Source organism: Coregonus clupeaformis, chromosome 13 (genome assembly GCF_020615455.1).
Source record: "Coregonus clupeaformis isolate EN_2021a chromosome 13, ASM2061545v1, whole genome shotgun sequence".
NCBI classification, from domain to species: domain Eukaryota; kingdom Metazoa; phylum Chordata; class Actinopteri; order Salmoniformes; family Salmonidae; genus Coregonus; species Coregonus clupeaformis.
In genome coordinates, this window is record NC_059204.1 from 1,176,967 (window position 1) to 1,200,339 (window position 23,373).

General features: G+C 40.4%; 1 protein-coding gene across 3 annotated transcripts; it reads right to left on the reverse strand.

The window, feature by feature from the left end:
- Positions 1-23,373, reverse strand: LOC121579255 (CMP-N-acetylneuraminate-beta-galactosamide-alpha-2,3-sialyltransferase 4). 3 transcript variants are annotated; one of them, XM_041893697.2, is made up of 11 exons: positions 22,956-23,267; positions 17,943-18,014; positions 15,115-15,190; positions 11,709-11,780; positions 11,017-11,114; positions 10,530-10,593; positions 10,217-10,312; positions 9,903-10,092; positions 8,221-8,364; positions 994-1,146; positions 1-545 (listed from the first exon to the last, which is right to left on the reverse strand). In XM_041893697.2, exons 2-11 carry the CDS (start codon positions 17,962-17,964, stop codon positions 456-458), a joined length of 1,005 nt encoding a protein of 334 aa, XP_041749631.1. In that variant the 5' UTR covers positions 17,965-18,014; positions 22,956-23,267; the 3' UTR covers positions 1-455. The 3 variants fall into 3 exon arrangements, 2 of the variants coding, with proteins under 2 accessions (XP_041749631.1, XP_041749630.1); XM_041893696.1 differs by having other exon boundaries at positions 11,709-11,783; positions 22,956-23,262; XR_006002884.1 differs by lacking the exon at positions 1-545 and adding an exon at positions 6,589-6,769 and having other exon boundaries at positions 1,060-1,146; positions 11,709-11,783; positions 22,956-23,373.

Below are 23,373 nucleotides of genomic sequence, written 5' to 3' on the forward strand. Positions count from 1 at the left end.
TTTTGTGATGAAACAAAACTGTGGTTGAATTTATTTACAAATAATTGCACAAGGGTTGTGGAGACACCACACAATGGATGTGTAAAATAATGTTTGCAGACAAACTCTCCATTGTATCTAAGCAGTTGTGTCAAATGTGTTGTATATCAGTTGTACAACTTGAGTGCGTACGGGGCCTTCGAGAGCAATGTGAAGCAGTTCATCGCAGTAATGTTCTTTAAATGAAAGGAGGGGTGGGGAAAGGTTGGATGTTTATCAGATTGTGATACAGGTGTGTAGGTAAGGGAAGTCCTTTTTCAGTGTCCCAACTCTCTTCCTTCACTGTGATCCTGTGTGGCTCAGTTGGTACAGTAGTCTGGATCGTGGGTTTGATTCCCGCTGGGGCCACCCATACGGAAATATATGCTAATGCCAATCGCTTAGGATTCTGCTAAATGACATATGTGTTGCCTTGGTCAAGAGTGAGGGTGTAGGTTTACAACAGCACCAGAGTCCTCTAGTCGCTTCAGAGCTTTCGCCTCATGGGAGAGGTTGTGGTACGAATTCTGTCAGGAAGAGCAGAAATTCCAACATCAATTGATTTTCAAATAGGTCTACAGACCATGCAAAGTGGTATGAAATTGTTCATGACAACAGATAACGCCAACGTCTCTCCTCTGTATCAACACATTTAATTTGATGTGTCTCCACATATCATATTCAATGTCATTCATATGTGACTTTGCATATTGTTTTAGACAAGACAAGTGATTGTTGATAGACCAAGGGATACATCCCAATTATCTCTCCTTCCTCCCAAAGTGTGCTCTCTTTCACTTGCTTTCACTGATTTGAAAGGAAATAACTGGCTTAAGGAATATGGTGGAAACTTCCTCTGACCCATTCCTCCACCAATCCAATGCTTTTAGATTTGTGGGAAGTAGTGAATGAGTGTACACTTCAGAAGAAATTAGATATTGTTGGGACGCAACCCATGTCAACTTCCTCCCTCACCTTCATAGACTTCATGGTGTCGTAGCCATAGTAGTGAATGGGGTGCTTCAGGTACTTAGACTCTGGGTAGCCAAATCCAGTGATGTGGACCACGTCACAGTAGTTAAGGGCCACGTAGATGGCCAGAATGCCAGTAGTAGGGTGCGCTGGGATCTGTGAGGACAAGCATAAGAGACCCATTAGAGATATTATATTTTATTTCACCAGCAGGTGGCAGCACTAGCATGTAAAAATAACAATGAAAGACTAACAGTCTTCTCCATCACTACATCAGTTTTAATAATAAAACATAAAATAATAATATGTGCGCAATTTAGAGACACTTTTATGGAAAGCTATTTACAGTCATGGGTGCACACATTTTACATATGGGTGGCCCTGGGTATTGAATCCACAATCCTGGCATTGCAAGCGCCATGGTCTACCAACTGAGCCATAATGCCTAATGGGGGGGGTTAGATCAGCTTTAATATTGCAGATATATTGTAAGTTCTATCAATTTCATTGTTTGCATCATTTCTAATCCTCCTTATTTTTATTTTCTCCATACATTTTCCCTCCTACCCTACCATCCCTATCCTGATTGGAGTAAACTAACGGACAACAATACTTCTACTACTACTTACAGCTATTTTCGCTCACATCTATGGTACCTGTAGTTAAATAAATTATACATATATTCCACATTTTCTCTTTCTTCAAGTGCTGAACTTTCGCCCACAGCGGCCAATCCACCAATCATTCTGATCTTAACTCCATCTCTCCGATGTCCACAGATTAACCCATCTTTCCAAGTATAGTGCCATTTTGCTATTTCCTTTTGCAATACATCCCTCCATTTTACTATGATGTCTTATGAGGGTCCTAAACCTCCCTATTTATTACATTTCTACCAATATTGCCCTAAAAATAAATACTTTACCCAAGAGTATAATGATATTTCCCATTGACTGATCGTGGTTTTTCAGATCCCCTAACAATACCGTTTGCAGGTCCATCTGAACCCTGATATAATGACATACAGTGCCTTGCAAAAGTATTAATCCCCCTTGGCGTTTTTCCTATTTTGTTGCATTACAACCTGTAATTTAAATGGACTCCAAAAGCGAGCCACCGATGGACAGTCCCAGCAAATATGTTCTATTGATTGTTTCCTCATGCCAAAGACTGCACAAGACTGACTGTTCAATGCTCCATATATTGAGCATTATTTCTGTAGCAAGTATTTTATACAATAGGTTTAAATTGAAACGAACGGATTGATGTGCCAATTGTTGTTTTATACTGTATGTCAGTTCATAGACCCGATGCCAAGGTATTGGGACATCAAGAACCTGTTCCCAACTGACTTTAATTTTATACGGTATTGCTGTCAAACCTTTTGACTTTAAGTGAAACTGATCATTTTGGGGGGATTTATCCTAATCATTTTAAGCCATTTATGATGTAATAATAATATGCCATTTAGCAGACGCTTCTATCCAAAGCGACTTACAGTCATGCGTGCATAGATTTTTTTACGTATGGGTGGTCGAACCCACTACCCAGGCGTTACAAGAGCCATGCTCTACCAATTGAGCTACAGAGGACCACATTTAATGGGTGGCAGACAGACCGATTCTTTAATTTCTTCCTTAAGTCATTGTCTCTTCCAATTTTGTGGCAGAGCCGCGATGAGTTGGTTCTAATTTTGTATTGAGCATACACCTCCATACACTGTTATTAATTTTGTGGCAGAGCCACGATGAGTTGGTTCTAATTTTGTATTGAGCATACACCTCCATACACTGTTATTAATTTTGTGGCAGAGCCACGATGAGTTGGTTCTAATTTTGTATTGAGCATACACCTCCATACACTGTTATTAATTTTGTGGCAGAGCCACGATGAGTTGGTTCTAATTTTGTATTGAGCATACACCTCCATACACTGTTATTAATTTTGTGGCAGAGCCACGATGAGTTGGTTCTAATTTTGTATTGAGCATACACCTCCATACACTGTTATTAATTTTGTGGCAGAGCCACGATGAGTTGGTTCTAATTTTTGTATTGAGCATACACCTCCATACACTGTTATTAATTTTGTGGCAGAGCCACGATGAGTTGGTTCTAATTTTGTATTGAGCATACACCTCCATACACTGTTATTAATTTTGTGGCAGAGCCACGATGAGTTGGTTCTAATTTTGTATTGAGCATACACCTCCATACACTGTTATTAATTTTGTGGCAGAGCCACGATGAGTTGGTTCTAATTTTGTATTGAGCATACACCTCCATACACTGTTATTAATTTTGTGGCAGAGCCACGATGAGTTGGTTCTAATTTTGTATTGAGCATACACCTCCATACACTGTTATTAATTGCTTGTGTGACAATGTTACCGTTCTTGTTTACAATGTATTTCATAAATATTATACCCTTCTTGTAACAAATTTCCAATAAATTTAGTTTTTTCTCTATCAGTACATTGGAGTTAAGACATATTATTTGCTGTAATACTAGATCTGCCTTTTCTGGAGGATGAAATTGAAATTGTAGCCAACTCTGTATGACTTCATTTAAAAATGAAAGATACTTTAAAACAGGTACCCATTGTCAATCCACCGAAAATGTAAGGTTTTAATCTGCAAAAAGGCAAAGAGCCCACTCTTAAACATAGGCTGGGCCTCTCTTAGTAGCTTGCTAGAAAACCAGTTTGGATTTATATACAATTTCGGTACAATGGAGGCCTTAAGGGAGAGGTTTAATGCCTTAATATTTAATAGTTTTAACCCTCCAAACTCATGTTCGTTATATAAATATGCTTGTTTAACTTGATCTGGTTTGCCATTCCAAATAAAGTTAAATATGTTTTTCTCGCATGATTTGAAAAAGGATTCTACTGGGGTCGGTAGAGCAATGAATAAATACAGTATACAGTGAGGGAAAAAAGTATTTGATCCCCTGCTGATTTTGTACGTTTGCCCACTGACAAAGAAATGATCAGTCTATAATTTTAATGGTAGGTTTATTTGAACAGTGAGAGACAGAATAACAACAAAAAAATCCAGAAAAACGCATGTCAAAAATGTTATAAATTGATTTGCATTTTAGACAGAATTAATCTAAATTAACTCAATAAATCTTTTTTGCCGAGATCTTAGTTGCGCAATTTTACATCTAACTAAGATGTTTGGTGCAGTATTTCTCAATGAAAAAATTTGCATGAAAACGAGTCGTCTCTCGTTGAATGACAAGGACTTTATTGAAGAATACCTACTGTCGACCAATCACAGACGAAGGGGCGTAGACTTCAGCACCGAACTTCGGCTTGCCTCTAGAAATTTGTTTGTGTGCCCGTACAGCCGAAAAAACCCTCACCGAAGTCCAAAACTAACAAAAACAGCACAAAATGTTGGCATAATATATGCACAAACTCTTCCGAACTGTTTCGGCTGGGAAGCATGCCGACACCTTAATGGCAATTTAAAGTTAGCATCTTTTATAGACCCAATCCGTAATATAGTGTATACACTTATCATAGTTTGGGTTTAGTCCAGAGAAACTGGAGAAATTATCCAGGTCCTCAATGAGGCCCTTCAAGGTTGAAGATTGAGGACTCAAGAGAAAACTTGAATCATCAGCGTACATTAATACTTTTGTCTCTAATCCCTTCATTTTTAGCCCCTTAATGTTATCATTAGATCTGATTTTTAAAGCTAACAGTTCAATGGTCATATTAAATACTGTAGGTATGGTGACAGAGAGCAACCTTTTTTCACGCCTCTTGACAATTCAAAGTTCTCAGAGAAGTAACTGTAATTTATTATTTTACATAAAGAATTGTTGTACATCACTTTTAGAAATCTTAAATTGAAAAGAAAAAGGCACTTAAACAGATTCTAGACGTACTGTATCAAATGCTATCTCAAAATCTGCTATAACGATTATACTTGGTTTCCCTGCATTCTCAAAGTTTTCCATTATTTGTAGTAGTTGTCAATGTTGCCTCCAATATATCTTCCTTCTAAGAATACCGTCTGATTGTGATGAATAATGTCCGGAAGGACCTTTTTTATTCTATGAGCAATACATTTTGCCAATATTTTTGCATCACAACACTGAAGGGTCTAACTCATTGTTACCATCTAACTCATTGGTTACAAAGGAAAACTTGTAACACCAAGGTCTGTAGGTTTCTAAACATATACGACTCTCCACCCTTTGAGTCATATCCCTTACAAAACAAGGTTTGTTTTCTTAGTCACTCCTTCCAGAGAAAGGAGGAGACGAAAGAGGAAGGATAACATCAGTGACCCAACTACTAGCTGTGACTAATAGGAGGAGCGCCATTCCCTAAAGTGACCTCATCAAGAGTGGCTATGTCACAATCTTTACATGATTTAATCAAGTTTACAAGAGACACGCTTGGCTCTATTATAATTTTTTTAACAGATAGAACAGTGGAGAGAAGACAGGAAAGATTGGAGGAGATAGAGTTAAAGGGCAGTGGGTGAATTCAAACCCATGCCAACTCTTGCACCAGCGCAGCGGGGTCAGTGGCAAAACCACTGGACCACACAGAAAATGCATCCTACTGTCCTCACTTCCTTCCTTGAGCTAGTCATTAATCAGTATGAGATTGGATAGTTGAAAGCAAAGGTCCCACCGTGTTTATTTTATTATTATTATTTATAACACCAATCCAGTCACTTTAGACCAGTGATTACTTCAAGGAAGACAGGAAGGAAGGATGCATTTGGAAAGTATTCAAACCAAGCCCTAGTTTCAGGGCCGATGACATTGAGGGCAGAGTCCTTCTGCTTTTAGCTCGCTATACTTTTAATGAATTTTTCTGCAAAAGGTGGGTAAACTGTCCCGGAGTGGGAAAAAAGTGGGTAAACTGTGTTTACTTACCCTCCACTACACCACTGCCTGCAATGTGAGAGGTTGCCCATGGAGTCATGAGACTTAAATATCTAGAGAGGAAATAAATAGTAGCAGAGCTCCGCTGTACTTGAAGACGTTGTTTGTTTCTTAAACTTAGATTTTTGAAGTGAAGTTAAAATGAAGCTTAAAAGGCACTTCCTGAAATAGGGTTTAAATGTTCTGACATTCCTTCAGTCAAAACAGGCCACGTACTTATGCTTCTTCATACTTCTACTTCTGTTTTCTTTCAAAAACTTAAAATGAGCTTGCCTGGCACAATGGAACCAATAGAATAGTCCCAAAAGTGCAAACCCAACGCATCTGGCACTCAAGGCAGGTGTGACGGATGTCACTGTGCCACTTTAGCAGTATAGCTTCCCTCACTGTACCTGTCTCCTTGCTGGGCTTAAACTAGTGATCCTCCACAAACACACATGACCTCACGCTTAAATTAGAGTAAAAGCCTTTGAAATAAAACAAATACTATTTGAACCCAGGTCTGCTGCCTGGATACATCGCTTTATTCAGACAAGGGTGGATAACCAGTCAGGTTCAGTAAAAAACTTGAGAGAAGTATCGGCGACAAAATAAACCACATCGTCTCACGGGCATCACCATAACCTTTAAACGTCCTCTCCATAATTCCTATTTTCTCACACATTTCCATTTCAAGACAGTTACCTTAAGTTTCCAGCACATCCTTTGAGAGCCAAGGTATGCCACAGTTTGAACTTGAAGAGCACTTTAAGAGTGGGGACAAAGCACCATTGTAACAGTCGGGGCATTTCGCTCAGTGCTGAATCGAACCCCTACGCACAGAGGAAGACGAGGACGGCACCTTAAGAAAGGAGGAGTGGGCAAACTCCAAGGTCAGAAAAAAAGAAATACGTCAACGTGTGATTTTTGCCACTGACATTCTAAGTAATGACATCATTAGCTTGGCCGGGAACAGCCAAGGCTCCAAAGTAATACTTATAGTTTCAAATGAACCCAATGTTTTCAATGAAACCAGTCACTCATGAAACTGTATGGACATTAACACTGCACTAATACCATCTTTCCCACTACATGTGTAACAGTGTTGCTTCCGTCCCTCTCCTCGCCCCTACCTGGGCGTGAACCAGGGACCCTCTGCACACATCGACAACAGTCACCCTCGAAGCACCGTTACCCGTCGCTCCACAAAAGCCGCGGCCCTTGCAGAGCAAGGGAAACAACTACTTCAAGGTCTCAGAGCGAGTGACGTCACCGATTGAAACGCCACTAGTACGCACCGCTAACTAGCTAGCCATTTCACACCGGTTACACATGCATAATAATTTATCTACTTTCATGTGACCACTAATATTGATACAACGACGATGAATAATTATAGATTACTACACAGATATTAATTGAAGCTTGACCCTAAACCCTCTTGACCCCTTATTGACCGTGGTGATGGGAGAGAGTTTTGACAGGCGCTTCTCTGAAAAGCAATTATTTTCACACCCAAACAAAGCTACGTTCATAGCCTTCTTATCAGTACAGTAACTTGTCTGCACGCTTCAGACATTTTCTAACCGTTCTAAGAAGCTCCTAAATATAACCACTAAAATCTTAAAAGTTACTCAAATGACAAGAACAAGGCTGACATGGTGGTTAAATGACCAGAACGTCGACTTATTACACTAGTGCCATTTTTGCTAGATAGTATTTTGAAGCGTCTGGCTAACGAGGAGCTACCCTATAGCTGTCACGCTCGTCGGATATAGAGGACCAAGGCGCAGCGTGGAAGGTGAACATACTTATTTATTAAATGATACACGAACAAAACAACAAATCGATACGTGACGTCCACAGGTGCAAAACACAAACCAACACGGAACAAGATCCCACAAACACTGTGGGAAAACCACCTGACTAAATATGGTTCCCAATCAGAGACAACCAGCCACAGCTGATACTCGTTGCCTCTGATTGAGAACCACTCTGGCCAACATAGATATACAAAAACTAGACTAGACACAACGAGCACAAAACATAAACTCTACACACCCTGGCTCAACTTAAAAGAGTCCCTAGAGCCAGGGCGTGACAATAGCGTAAATTTCACACAAGATTAACACGTCCCGTTTGCAATTCTAAAATGTTCCATGGTATGCGAAATAGCAATTTTAGCTTTTCATGTTTGTGAAAGCAAAGACATGGTGAAATGCATTTTTAACTATTGTGTTACAATACCATTTCCCATAATGTAATAATTGTACTTCCAACTCGCTTTAAACAAGTACATTTCTGGTAGGGTGAGCAGCTATTCTGAGCAGCTCTCACCTGGTTGGTCTTTGGAGGTGTGTTGAGAGGCAAGTGGAGCAGGCGGCTGGCCGTTTGCTGCAGGAAGTAGGGGTCCAGGATGCGGATATTGCTGGTTTTACCCAACCAGATCTCAGGAGGGGGTTTCCAGAAGCCCTTTCTGATCTGAGGCCACAGATAGGGTGAATAGAGTGAGTCTAGTTAAAAAGAGTCCTGGGTGGTCCATATGTATCAAGTGTCTCAGATTAAGTGTGCTGATCTAGGATCAGGTCCCCCTATCCATGTAATCTTATTCATCATGAAGGCAAAACTGATCCTAGATCAGCACTCCTACTCTGAGACGCTGATACATACGGCCCCTGGTTAAAACAGCTTCACTAGTAGGGCTACGTTCCAATATCCACACCAGCACACTACTTAGAATCAGACCTGGGTTCAACTACTATTTGAAATCATTTTAAATACTTTCGCTCGGTTTGATTGAGCTAGCCAGGTGCAATGCACCTACCCATCTGGCACTCCAGGCAGGCTACACCAAACACTAAAAGTATTTGAAAAATGTCAAATAGTATTTGAACCCAGGTGTACTTAGGATGCATTCCCAATACATTGCTTAATTTTACAGTATTTGCCCACTTTCAGATTTTCTCTATTTTTGCATATTTTTGATATTGAATGTTATCAGATCTTAAACCAAAACCTAATATTAGATAAAGGGAACCTGAGTTTACAAACCAAAAAATATATATACTAATTTTTTTATTTAATTAGCAAAGTTATGCAACACCCAATTCCCCTGTGTGGAAAAGTAATTGCCCCCTTACACTCAATAACTTGTTGTGCAACCTTTAGCTGCAAAGACTGCAACCGAATGCTTCCTGCAGTTGAATTCGGGGTTGCATAACTTTATTAATTAAATAAAATAATATTTTGTTTTGTTTTTGTTATTTGTAAACCTTTATCTAATATTAGGTTTTGGTTGAAGATCTGATAACATTCAGTATCAAAAATATGAAAAATTGAGAAAATCAGAAAGGGGGCAAATACCTTTTCACGCCACTGTATGTGCTATGCTAGTGTGGAAATTACAACAGAGCCTAGATCTAAGTATTAACTCCTGCCCAGTCATTGGTTGATCACAGGTGCCTTCTCTTCCCGCTTAGAATTAGACTACTGTGTAAATGAGGGTGGCATGACCCTACACCCAAAGGCTGTTCCTTTCAACATTATTATTAGACACTGCTCCAACACAACCTACTATCAGAGCCTCAGGGTAGGGAGATAGGGTGGAAAATACAATGTTCCAGCAGGTGAGGGGGATAATGTTTAAACGGATAGGGGATTTTAATGTGGCATTGGGGAGAGAGCGGGAGAGAAAAGTGTGTGCATGGATGTGTTTGTGTGTGTGGATGAAACAGAAAGAGGTAGACTAACTAGAGAGAGAGAGAGTGTGTGTGTGTGTGTCTGTGTGTGTGTGATCAGTTGTATAATCCCCTGTCATCCATTCATGTTCTTTACCTCATATATGACATTGTATGTCCTGTAATCAGTTTTATAGTTGCAAGGCACATTTCTGTGTAAACAGACAATAAAACCTTACTTCATCTCATCTCATCTCATCATATCATATCTTGTCTTATGTTAGATGGGGAGTAATGGGCATCCCTGTCTTAGTGTTGAAAATATCACATCCAGTATAGTACCCTCTTCTCGTTGTACAGGATCTCTTTGAGCCAGCGCACGTCTTGCTGCTTGAAAGGCACGAGGACCATGAGGGTATCAGGGTCATTGTGGATGCTGGGGTTGTAGGAAGCTGACTCAGGGTAGAAGAGACGCATGGTAGTCTTGTTCCCCACGTCGGTCTCATACCCCCGAACTGGGGCATCGTTCAACCTGGGAACGACCAATAAGACATTACATGAAGCATAGTCACTCAGTCTGCATACTGCTGTTATAACCATGACATAACGTGACATAAACGTGCCATAGCAAGACATAAAGCACTCAGTCTCTTTACCTGATCACTATGTCGTACTTGTTAATGGCACTTCCTAACGAGGTGTTCTTGATGGCGAACCCATTTCCAACCACCATACAGGTTCTGCAAGGCAAACTAAGAGCAGGAAGAGGACAAAACAGTACAGCTCAACCAAGGTATCATGGTAGACCTTTTAAAAACATGATCTGTCAATAATCAGGAATGTGTCAACTGTCAGCTGAGTAAAATATTAACTTCAATAGATTCATAAACTAGATTGTAATCTTATGCAAACATTTAATTTTTTTTACAGTAGTGTCATTGTCAGGGATGAGATATACTTTGACCTAACTTTTTTATCGTCTCTGGCATGTCATAGCTGGCTATGGCTGACAATGCTTTCACGAGGAAAAGCTCTGGAAAACAGAAAATGAACATAAACATCTCACACAAGAAATGTAAACATGAGATACAGACATGGTTAATTCAGATAACACTAGTAACACTGATGCTTGCTATTACATGTCAGTAATAACACTGTCATAGGAATAACATAACATGCACTAGTCTAGTCCAAAAGCATCATTCAAATAAGAGCCCACTGAAAAGCACCTTTAACAGAATATGCATTTTGTATGAAGTACCCAGAGGAGGCTGGTGAAGGGGAGGGCGGCTCATAGAAATGGATTGATTGGAGTGGTATCAAACACGTGTTCGATGTGTTTGATACCGTTCCATTAATTCCGTGCCAGCCATTACATTAAGCCTGTCCTTCTATTTAAAGTCCCACCAGCCACCATTGGAAGTACCATTTGAAGTGGAGGATGGTGACAACTTACCACTGCCCTTAACACCATAAGGCAAGGCTAACATGGACAAGTAGCTTCGCCAGAAGAAATCGTCTAGCTTCAAGAAGAGTTGAGCATTCCTGCTCACACTGGTAGGAGAAAACACAGGTAGAAATACATACACTTGCTGATAAGAAATATTAAATCAATGTGGCATAGACTATCACTTAAAATAACTATAATTGTGGAAGGAAGTTAGATGTTATATACTTTCTTCAAAGCTTGATTTAGATATGAATGTGTTAAGAATTAAACTTGTGCTGAGAAACAAACCCAAACTCATTGTATCATTGCAAAACCAAACTCATTGGTTAATGTTCGAAAAAAAAAAAAAATGCCATTACCATTGCAAAACATGACCCAACTAACTGGTCACATTTCCAAGAAACCACAAAGAAAAGAAAAAAGCAGAAGAGAAACATGCAAATGTTGGTTTTCTTATTTTGAATGGCCATTTGTGATATTCATGTTATTTGTCATGTATTTTTCTTCCCTATTTTTTTCGATGCTATATTTACATTAATTATTCAAATAGGGCCTATGACCCAAATATTTGGTAGTTGAGAAAGAAAAGCGTAATCTTATCTGCAGGGGAGGGGGAGAGAGAGGGAGAAAGAAAGAAAAACAACAAACTCTCCTCTCCTCTCCTCCGTGTTTCTTATCAAGTAGACTTAATTACTCACTTGAAGTTGAGACTCTCCCACTTCTGAGAGATGTTCCAGCTGTCACAGAGGGCCTTACTGAAAGCCCCTCCGCTACTGAAAAACACAGGAAACCAAACATAAACACACCACTGAAATAGAGACTCGACTGAAACACACAGAACATGGAAACCAAACAGAAACACACCACTGAAATAGAGACTTGACTGAAACACACAGAACATGGAAACCAAACAGAAACACACCACTGAAATAGAGACTCGACTGAAACACACACAGTATGTGGTCTCTGCGGTGGTTAATGGTCTCAACTGCGAACCAAAAGCTGGGGACAAAACGTTGGTTTCCACTGTGGTTATCTGTGGTAGGAATGAGCTACCACCTTGCCCATGCTTATGCTACACTCTTAGGGTTCGTCGGCTGTCCCCATAGGAGAACCCTTTTTGGTTCCAGGTAAAACCCTTTTTTGTTCCAGGTAGAACTACCTGGAACCAAAAAGGGTTATTCAAAGGGTTCTCCTATGGGGACAGCCGTTGTACAACAACATATACTGTGGTGAAAGTGAACAAGACTCCCTAATTATGAGTAACTCAAGTGTTCTTGAGAAGCGCTATATATGGTCAGTAGAATTAAAATCCTTATTTCTGTCAAATTGCTATCAAATGCTAGGATGGTGATGAAATTGGTGACACGCTTTGGTGATTAAATTTAACTTCCTTATGTTATAATATACATTTTTACCAAGACAAATATGATTACTCATGTTATGAATCGTTTAGTGGGGTCTTTCTCTAACATATCATTAACATTATATTTTTAAAAAACAGCCTAACAAATGCAATAATGCACCGAACTCTGTTGACGCAGGTTTCTCATAAATAGCATGAGCTGGCGCACATTCAGGTTTCTCATAACAACTTTTGAGGATTTTACATTTTGTGGTGGTCGTCTGCAAAGTAGTTTCCACGGGTATCAAAAAGCTAAATTAGCATGATACGAGCTGAATTCAATGTAAATGGCTTTGGGAAAAAAAGCTTGGTATACGCTCAGTGCTCTGTTGACATTTCATAGAGATACGCTTGTTTTTGTGAGAAAAGTTTGAAAAATAACAGGAATTTCTAATTAATATGAAAAGCGTATACTAAAATATGAAAATACTACATGTCATGTCCCTATATTGTTTTGTCCTCTATATTGTTTTATGTCCTGCGGATTCGAGAAGAAAGATGACGAGTTCAACAGGAAAGTCAGCCTGTCAGGTAGCCAGTAGCATTAATTCTTGCACAGAATCCAGCCTAGCTGACGCAATACAATATACCTGATTTTAGACCACTTTTTTTTGAACGAGTTTAGATAGCTATATTGAATACAAAGCGCCACTTATCAGTCTAGCAGACCCACTTATCTTGGCTAAAAAGGTCACATGCAAAGGAACGTTGTTTTTGCATTTGGACAACACCTCCTGCAAAGAGACTTTGAGCTTCTCCTCTGTCTTTCTCTAACGCCCTGACTAGTCCCTGGTCATGGCAGTCCTGAACCAAGCTTTATCTCTCCCCCCAGCCTTGCTAAAGAGTATGTGTGTGCGTCCCAACTGGCACTCTATTCCCTATATAGTCACTACATTTGACCAGAGCCCATTGGCACAAAAGTAGTACACTATATAGGGAATAGTGTGCCATTTGAGACGCACCATGTACAGTGGGGGAAAAAAGTATTTAGTCAGCCACCAATTGTGCAAGTTCTCCCACTTAAAAAGATGAGAGAGGCCTGTAATTTTCATCATAGGTACACGTCAACTATGACAGACAAATTGAGAAAAAAAATCCAGAAAGTCACATTGTAGGATTTTTATTGAATTTATTTGCAAATTATGGTGGAAAATAAGTATTTGGTCACCTACAAACAAGCAAGATTTCTGGCTCTCACAGACCTGTAACTTCTTCTTTAAGAGGCTCCTCTGTCCTCCACTCGTTACCTGTATTAATGGCACCTGTTTGAACTTGTTATCAGTATAAAAGACACCTGTCCACAACCTCAAACAGTCACACTCCAAACTCCACTATGGCCAAGACCAAAGAGCTGTCAAAGGACACCAGAAACAAAATCGTAGACCTGCACCAGGCTGGGAAGACTGAATCTGCAATAGGTAAGCAGCTTGGTTTGAAGAAATCAACTGTGGAGCAATTATTAGGAAATGGAAGACATACAAGACCACTGATAATCTCCCTCAATCTGGGGCTCCACGCAAGATCTCACCCCGTGGGGTCAAAATGATCACAAGAACGGTGAGCAAAAATCCCAGAACCACACGGGGGACCTAGTGAATGACCTGCAGAGAGCTGGGACCAAAGTAACAAAGCCTACCATCAGTAACACACTACGCCGCCAGGGACTCAAATCCTGCAGTGGCAGACGTGTCCCCCCTGCTTAAGCCAGTACATGTCCAGGCCCGTCTGAAGTTTGCTAGAGTGCATTTGGATGATCCAGAAGAGGATTGGGAGAATATCATATGGTCAGATGAAACCAAAATATAACTTTTTGGTAAAAACTCAACTTGTCTTGTTTGGAGGACAAAGAATGCTGAGTTGCATCCAAAGAACACCATACCTACTGTGAAGCATGGGGGTGGAAACATCATGCTTTGGGGCTGTTTTTTTCTGCAAAGGGACCAGGACGACTGATCCGTGTAAAGGAAAGAATGAATGGGGCCATGTATCGTGAGATTTTGAGTGAAAACCTCCTTCCATCAGCAAGGGCATTGAAGATGAAACGTGGCTGGGTCTTTCAGCATGACAATGATCCCAAACACACCGCCCGGGCAACGAAGGAGTGGCTTCGTAAGAAGCATTTCAAGGTCCTGGAGTGGCCTAGCCAGTCTCCAGGTCTCAACCCCATAGAAAATCTTTGGAGGGAGTTGAAAGTCTGTGTTGCCCAGTGACAGCCCCAAAACATCATTGCTCTAGAGGAGATCTGCATGGAGGAATGGGCCAAAATACCAGCAACAGTGTGTGAAAACCTTGTGAAGACTTACAGAAAACGTTTGACCTGTGTCATTGCCAACAAAGGGTATATAACAAAGTATTGAGAAACTTTTGTTATTGACCAAATACTTATTTTCCACCATAATTTGCAAATAAATTCATAAAAAATCCTACAATGTGATTTTCTGGATTTCTTTTCCTCATTTTGTCTGTCATAGTTGACGTGTACCTATGATGAAAATTACAGGCCTCTCTCATCTTTTTAAGTGGGAGAACTTGCACAATTGGTGGCTGACTAAATACTTTTTTTCCCCACTGTATCTCTCTTACAAGCCACTCTGTGCTTGCATAAACTCTGCCACCCTATGTAGCACTCAAATCCTGTCAAACGCAGAAGAACCTTGAGGAGGACCAGGTGGCTGAATGAAGACAAAGGGGAGCTTTACCTCTGAAGGAAGAAATGTGAATAGTAGTAGGACACACAGCACAGCAGCAGCACAGGTACAAGTACTCTGGACCATGCTGCAAATGAACACAGGAAGGCAATTTTAATGTACAGATTTTAAAAATGTGCACGCTTCTCAGCACAGTATGCCATACTCGCCTGGGTCAAAATCCATAAGAGAAAGTTATTTCCCTGGTGATGTTGAAGTCGCAAGGGCATTTGTTATTTCAATTTAATGCAGTAAATGTAAGGTTCTGTATTTATTTTCTTAGTTCACCTTGTGTTCTTGAACGTAGCCCTGTCTTTCATTTTTGTTCATTGATTTCACCTGTATTAGTTACTCACCTGGTCTCATCAGCTCCTTATTTAGTTCAGTTCATTCTGTTTGTGCCTTGTGAGGTATTGTTTGTTTTGACTCTACTAAGCCTTTTCCTAGCTCGTTTGTGAGAACCAGTTATAGCCTTCAGTCCTAGTTTTGATTCACCTGCCTGTTTGCCTACCTGTGTATGACCATTGCCCGCCTGTGACCACGATTCCTGCCTCCTGCGAAGGCCTAATAAACACCTGCCGAGCTCTGTGCGTGAATCTACACCTTTTTCTCCCTGAGTATTCATTACAGTAAAATATTCTTCACCAGACGATTTTGACCCAGGCGAGTGCATCATGCTGTGCTATGCTGTGACACAAATATAAACAAAGACGGGTCAAACTCAAGCTCTGGGGGCTGTACAGTGGGGAAAAAAAGTATTTAGTCAGCCACCAATTGTGCAAGTTCTCCCACTTAAAAATATGAGAGAGGCCTGTAATTTTCATCATAGGTACACGTCAACTATGACAGACAAAATGAGGGAAAAAAATCCAGAAAATCACATTGTAGGATTTTTTATGAATTTATTTGCAAATGATGGTGGAAAATAAGTATTTGGTCAATAACAAAAGTTTCTCAATACTTTGTTATGTACCCTTTGTTGGCAATGACACAGGTCAAACGTTTTCTGTAAGTCTTCACAAGGTTTTCACACACTGTTGCTGGTATTTTGGCCCATTCCTCCATGCAGATCTCCTCTAGAGCAGTGATGTTTTGGGGCTGTCACTGGGCAACACAGACTTTCAACTCCCCTCCAAAGATTTTCTATGGGGTTGAGATCTGGAGACTGGCTAGGCCACTCCAGGACCTTGAAATGCTTCTTACGAAGCCACTCCTTCGTTGCCCGGGCGGTGTGTTTGGGATCATTGTCATGCTGAAAGACCCAGCCACGTTTCATCTTCAATGCCCTTGCTGATGGAAGGAGGTTTTCACTCAAAATCTCACGATACATGGCCCCATTCATTCTTTCCTTTACACGGATCAGTCGTCCTGGTCCCTTTGCAGAAAAACAGCCCCAAAGCATGATGTTTCCACCCCCATGCTTCACAGTAGGTATGGTGTTCTTTGGATGCAACTCAGCATTCTTTGTCCTCCAAACACGACAGAGTTGAGTTTTTACCAAAAAGTTCTATTTTGGTTTCATCTGACCATATGACATTCTCCCAATCCTCTTCTGGATCATCCAAATGCACTCTAGCAAACTTCAGACGGGCCTGGACATGTACTGGCTTAAGCAGGGGGACACGTCTGGCACTGCAGGATTTGAGTCCCTGGCGGCGTAGTGTGTTCCTGATGGTAGGCTTTGTTACTTTGGTCCCAGCTCTCTGCAGGTCATTCACTAGGTCCCCCCGTGTGGTTCTGGGATTTTTGCTCACCGTTCTTGTGATCATTTTGACCCCACGGTGTGAGATCTTGCGTGGAGCCCCAGATCGAGGGAGATTATCAGTGGTCTTGTATGTCTTCCATTTCCTAATAATTGCTCCCACAGTTGATTTCTTCAAATCAAGCTGCTTACCTATTGCAGATTCAGTCTTCCCAGCCTGGTGCAGGTCTACAATTTTGTTTCTGGTGTCCTTTGACAGCTCTTTGGTCTTGGCCATAGTGGAGTTTGGAGTGTGACTGTTTGAGGTTGTGGACAGGTGTCTTTTATACTGATAACAAGTTCAAACAGGTGCCATTAATACAGGTAACGAGTGGAGGACAGAGGAGCCTCTTAAAGAAGAAGTTACAGGTCTGTGAGAGCCAGAAATCTTGCTTGTTTGTAGGTGACCAAATACTTATTTTCCACCATAATTTGCAAATAAATTCATTAAAAATCCTACAATGTGATTTTCTGGATTTCTTTTTCTCAATTTGTCTGTCATAGTTGACGTGTACATATGATGAAAATTACAGGCCTCTCTCATCTTTTTAAGTGGGAGAATTTGCACAATTGGTGGCTGACTAAATACTTTTTTCCCCCACTGTATATATCAATCTAGGATCAGTTTATCCTTTCAGATAATAATATATTAATAATTGAAAATGTGAACTTCAAGTGAACTTAACGTAAACTTCAAGACAGTGAAAACGTCCTGGAATCTGACTAATGGTAACGGGTCTGTTTTTCAACACACTACACATTGCAGAGTAGCAACAAGACAAAGTCTTGACAATTTCAATGTCTGTGGTGTCTATTTACAATAAGGTGTTACAAACAACACATTTCAATATATTCACAACAAAAGCCCATTTGTTTTACTAACCTCCCCTCACATTTGAACTGACTAAGGTTAAGTAAAACCCTAGCAGCAGAATATACAATAACATAATACCATGACTGGTTTAAAGTCATGACTGACTAAATTACCTGACATTAGATTACCTGAAATCTGAAGCATCTATCAATTCTCAAACTAACAGAATTGGATATAATGCATACAAATACTGGTTTAAATCACATCAACAAAAAAGCTGCTTACTTTTGGTGTTCTTCAGGGACATCTTCACCTGCTCCTTCTCATGTCTGGAGTGTTTGTGGAGATGATGAAACCCTGAGAGAGAGAGAGAGAGAGAGAGAGAACATCCTGTTTAATATATCGCCCAATCAGTTAGCCACCTCCCCTCATAGGTTGGTCTACACACAAAAAACTCCTCATCGGTTGGTCTACACACAAACAACTCCTCATAGGTTGGTCTACACACAAACAAACTCCTCATAGGTTGGTCTACACACAAAAAACTCCTCATAGGTTGGTCTACACACAAAAAACTCTTCATAGGTTGGTCTACACACAAAAAACTCCTCATAGGTTGGTCTACACACAAAAAACTATCTCTCTCACACACACACACACATCCTTGAAACCCCCTATGCTCCTTTGAGACCCCACGAGCTAGGAATTGCCAGGGACCTCACAATATTACCACAATACTTAGCTGCCGATACGATATGTATTGCGATTCTATATTCATTGCCATTCAATAATGTGATTTTATTGCGATTTCATAGTCCAAACATATTGCTCACCATATGTCTGATGCAGAGGGACAAGACAGAGCCAATACCAAAATTGAAGTCTTTGGCCTGAATGCTATGTGTCACGTCTAGAGGAAACCTAGCACCATCCCTACGGTGAAGTATGGTGGTGGCAGCATCATGCTGTGGGGATGGTTTTCAGCGTCAGGGACTGGGAGACTAGTCAGGATCGAGGAAAAGATTAACGGAGATCCTTGATGAAAACCCTAAGCACACAGCAAAGACAACGCAGGAGTGGCTTCGGGACAAGTCTCTGAATGTCCTTGAGTGGCCCAGCCAGAGCCCAGACTTGAACCCGATCGAACATCTCTGGAGACCTGAAAATAGCTGTGCAGCAACGCTCCCCATCCAACCTGTTGTGTGTAATTGGTAGCGTCGTGTCGTTTACTCGCTCCTTGTTATTCTCTTTCTCATTGTTAAGTAAACCTTTACCTTGTTGAGTCCTGCTGCTTCGTATCCTCAGTACTCGTCACACAAGCACACATCTCATTCATGCTCCTATATCCATGGCCTACTCCCATGCTCTCTCTACATCGTCCTTTATCTACAAGTTTTCATGCAGCCTCAAATGGAAATAACACTGTGATAATACAACAATGGTTGGCCACATACAGTTGGTCCATAAGAGAAGGGCTGACTACATCATATCCCACTGTATAGAACAGATAGGGGCCACACTTACAGTACCATTCAAACACATGGCGACAAATTGTTCATGACACAAAGACAAGGCTGACCTATAATCTGCCATTGTCGCCTATAGAAAAGGGGTCCAATGCTTTGCGATTCTGATTCGGACGGCCTATGTTAAGATCAAAGATTATTTGGGATTAATAGTGTCATTGATGTCACACATGGCAGTTGGTTTCGTACAGAATACCGTTTGGGATTGGTATTACGCTATTCCGTCCATTCACTGTAGTTTCTAGACAGACAGTATGGCACAAAGCCAATACAACAACAACAAACACAATAACAAAGCAAAATAGAATGCATGTTGTGTGTTACCCTAAATTAACACTTAACTGTTGTCCTTGTCTTTCTTGCACTAACACTTAATAGCACCACAGCCGATTTCGCTGATAACTGCTGTTTTTAGGAAGGTTTTACTTGCAATAATCACTGACTGTAAATCACTCTGGTATAAGCTAAAGGACCAAAATGGAAATGAATATCACCTTGATGAAAAGAAACTAACGACCCGTATGAGAAGAAAGAAACTATCGCTGTGTCTGCAGGATGTGAAACTTTGACTAAACCGGAAATCACACAGAGGAAACAGCACTAAAACTACACTTTAGTGGCAAGAGATGCCAAAGCAAATTCTAGGTAAAGATGTAGTCCCAGCCCGCTCATCAGAAAGTGGCACTTTCCACATTGTTTGTGACACATTTGTAAGAAAATATGACCCCAATCTTAGTCCACTGCTATTTGAAATATATTTGAGAGTACGCACCTACACACTCACCACCGATTTCCCCAACCAGCACAATCTTAGCAGGAACTACATCATGAATATGAAACTTTATCCAGACGTTAATATGTAAACAATAGACCTGCCCCAACAGGACGGAAACAGACAATTTTAGTGAATAAGGCTTTCTGGTTCCCCCCTATTAAACAGATGGTAACCTGCAGGGCTGGGGATGAGTAGCGCTCGAATGTGTAAGATCACACCACAAATTGGGAGTCTAGTATACTTTTAACTGAGCATAACACCATAATTCTAGTGTACTGTGAGCCAGTAAAGACAATCTACAAATGGACCATTGTCTGTTTGCTTTTTGGATGGAGCCATTTAGGTGGGTTTGTAACCTGTTTTACCAACAGGATTAGAATGTAATCTTCTGCTTTGTGCCAATGAACACTATCTAACAGATACCATTGTCTGGGCAGCAGGTAGCGGTTAAGAGCATTGGGCCAGTAACTGAAAGGTCACTGGTTCGAATCCCAGATCCGACTAGGTGAACAAAAATCTATTGATGTGCCCTTGAGCAAGGTACTTCACCCCAATTGCTCCTGTAAGTTGCTCTGGATAAGAGCGGCTGCTAAATGATTAAAATGTTAAATGTCTCTGTGTCACTCATTAAAAAAATACCAAAGGTGATGCAGAACCTGGCTTCAAGCACATGCCTCCCCACTAGAAACTGGGGTTAATTTCCTGTCTCCACCCATCCTCCTGTGTCTTCCTCATTTCTATCTCCCAATTTGTGTCCATGCCTATCTTAACAAAGCATGAAAAAATACCTTAAAGTAGAGTGGATCTCCACTCTCTTTAAAAAACAAGGGTGACTTAAAGGTGCAATATGGTAGCGAAAATTCTGATAGTTCGCCTAATTTCAGTTTATGTGACAAAACAAGCAATGTAGAGAATTATTGTACCATTTAAACCGCTGTGAAATATATTTTCAATAACCCAAAATATTGTATTTTCAGCTGTTTGAAGCTGCTGTACAAAACCTAAAGTAAAAGACGCAAAAACTAAACTTAAGAACAGATCTATAACTCACATTTCTATGTGAAATTGGTCATGTTGATGGTGTTTCATTGAGAAGACAAACACTGCACCTTGAATCTGTATCTCTACAATAGAAAACATCAGATAAGCATTTTGAAATAGTAGCCTGTAGTCACTCCCTATCAGTTTATTGAGAAGCACTTGCATCAAAGGATAAGATGCCTGGGATGATACTCAAACAATGACACAACAGCAATGCTCTCCAACCCTGTTCCAGGAGAGCTACCGTCCTGTAGGTTCACTCTAACTCTAATCTAGCGCACCTGATTCTAATAATTAGCTGGTTGAGAAGCTGAATCAGGATGGTTGCACCTGGAGTTGGAGCAAAAATCCACAGGAGGGTAGCTCTCCATGGACAGGATTTGGGTGCCCTGCAGAGATAAGCTGACACAGGACTTAACATCCACAGACACATGCTTACAAACTCAAAAACACAGCCTTATGGTGACATTTACTTTTTGAACTATCACAGCACAGTTAAAACAGAATGTGTGTGTTGCATGTGTGTGTGTGAGAGAGAGAGAGAGAGAGAGAGAGTCTGTATGTCCTGTGAGAACGTGAAGATGATGTGAGAGACACTAATCTTGTGGTGAATGCATGAGAAGAACAGTTTACACCACCACCACTACAATAGGCACACTACAGTGTGCACAACAATGGGGTTTGAAATGAATATTATCGAGTTGTCTGTTGATTGAGCCACACAGGCGCTCCCAAAAACCTATAGATTGTAGTGAGATGTTGGCCCTAGACGCTGATCTTGGGTCAGTTTAGCATTTTTCACATTAACGGTTACGGTTAGGATTGAGGGAGGGGAAGCTTATCCTAGATCTGTACCTAGGGAAAACTTTATCTCGGAAACCAATAGCAGCAGACCTGATGCCTATCAGAGGCCTGTAGCAGTGAACACCTGGATAAAGTTGATGGCATGGAACTAGCCCATTCTGACAGTGCACATATCAACCAGATTAGGCTTTAAGGCCTGCTGTGTGTTCACTTATTTTGACCAAGGCCCAGTGCACTAATATATAGGAAATAGGCAATTTGGGATAGTGATGATGTATCATTTCAAATGAAAATGAATACAAGACAATGTAGCAAAAGTATCCTCTATAGCCTCTATCTGGCTGCTATGGTCCTACACACTATATTTAATGTTTCCCCTATGCTACTTCACATGTAATTAGCTGGTGCTATTATTACTTTAAAACACCCAATCAACATGGTTCTGTGTCTTGGTAGTCTGTAATGGGTTGGTGAGTTTTCAATGAATCAAACTACTCTTCACCATCACTTTGTGGTCCTCTGTAGCTCAGCTGGTAGAGCACGGCGCTTGTAACGCCAAGGTAGTGGGTTCGATCCCCGGGACCACCCATACACAAAAATGTATGCACGCATGACTGTAAGTCGCTTTGGATAAAAGCGTCTGCTAAATGGCATATTATTATTATTATTACTTTTATCTAGCATGTCACATTTGAGTTTATTGTGTAAAAACATTAAAGTACAATTAATACTCTTCAATCCTTCACCAGTCAGATAAATGTAGCCTATTATATAAATCTATGTCATCTCATATTGTTTGAGAACTTTAAGTCCCCAGTTCAAATTATATTATTTATTATGAATATGAAATCATATGGCATGATGATATCAAAACATAATTCGTTATAAATTAGTGTAATATACATTAGTTGCAATGTATTGATGCAATGTAGGTAGCCTAACAAAGATTGCATGAATTCGATCAATTATACACAAAATACACATTATTCAGTGATGCCATTTGTTTTTTGGGACACACATTGTTATTCATGCCAAAGATTCGGAATTTCACCACCAGTCCACAACTTGTTACATTTAATAAACATGTATTATTACTCATGAATGTCTTACCGTAAATAGATTTTGAAAACCTAAGAAAAGCCTAGAACTTACCGTGTAGAACCACAAATATTGTTCCCTGTAGCTGTCAGCCGAAGGTATGTCTATACAGTGGGTAAATGCATGCAAGACTGAGGGATGGCGACTATGCGTCGCACTATTCTTTAGGGTCAAATCTGACACAATTCTGAAAGATGACAATATTTGAAGACGATGTATCCAAACGTACACACTCCGAAACGCAGTTGTCAAAAAACAACTGCTTTCTACGCACGATATTAGACAAATACCCGAAGACTTCTAGGCTACACTTAAACGCATGCGCCATGCACTGGAAAATTGTCACTACAGCATATTTCCGTTGTTACCAACTGTACAAGGGCGAGTCGGTCCATCCCTTCTAAATACCCGTTATTTATAAATGTATGTTTCCTAAATGTGCTATTCAGTCATTAAATGGTGGCTCTAAAAT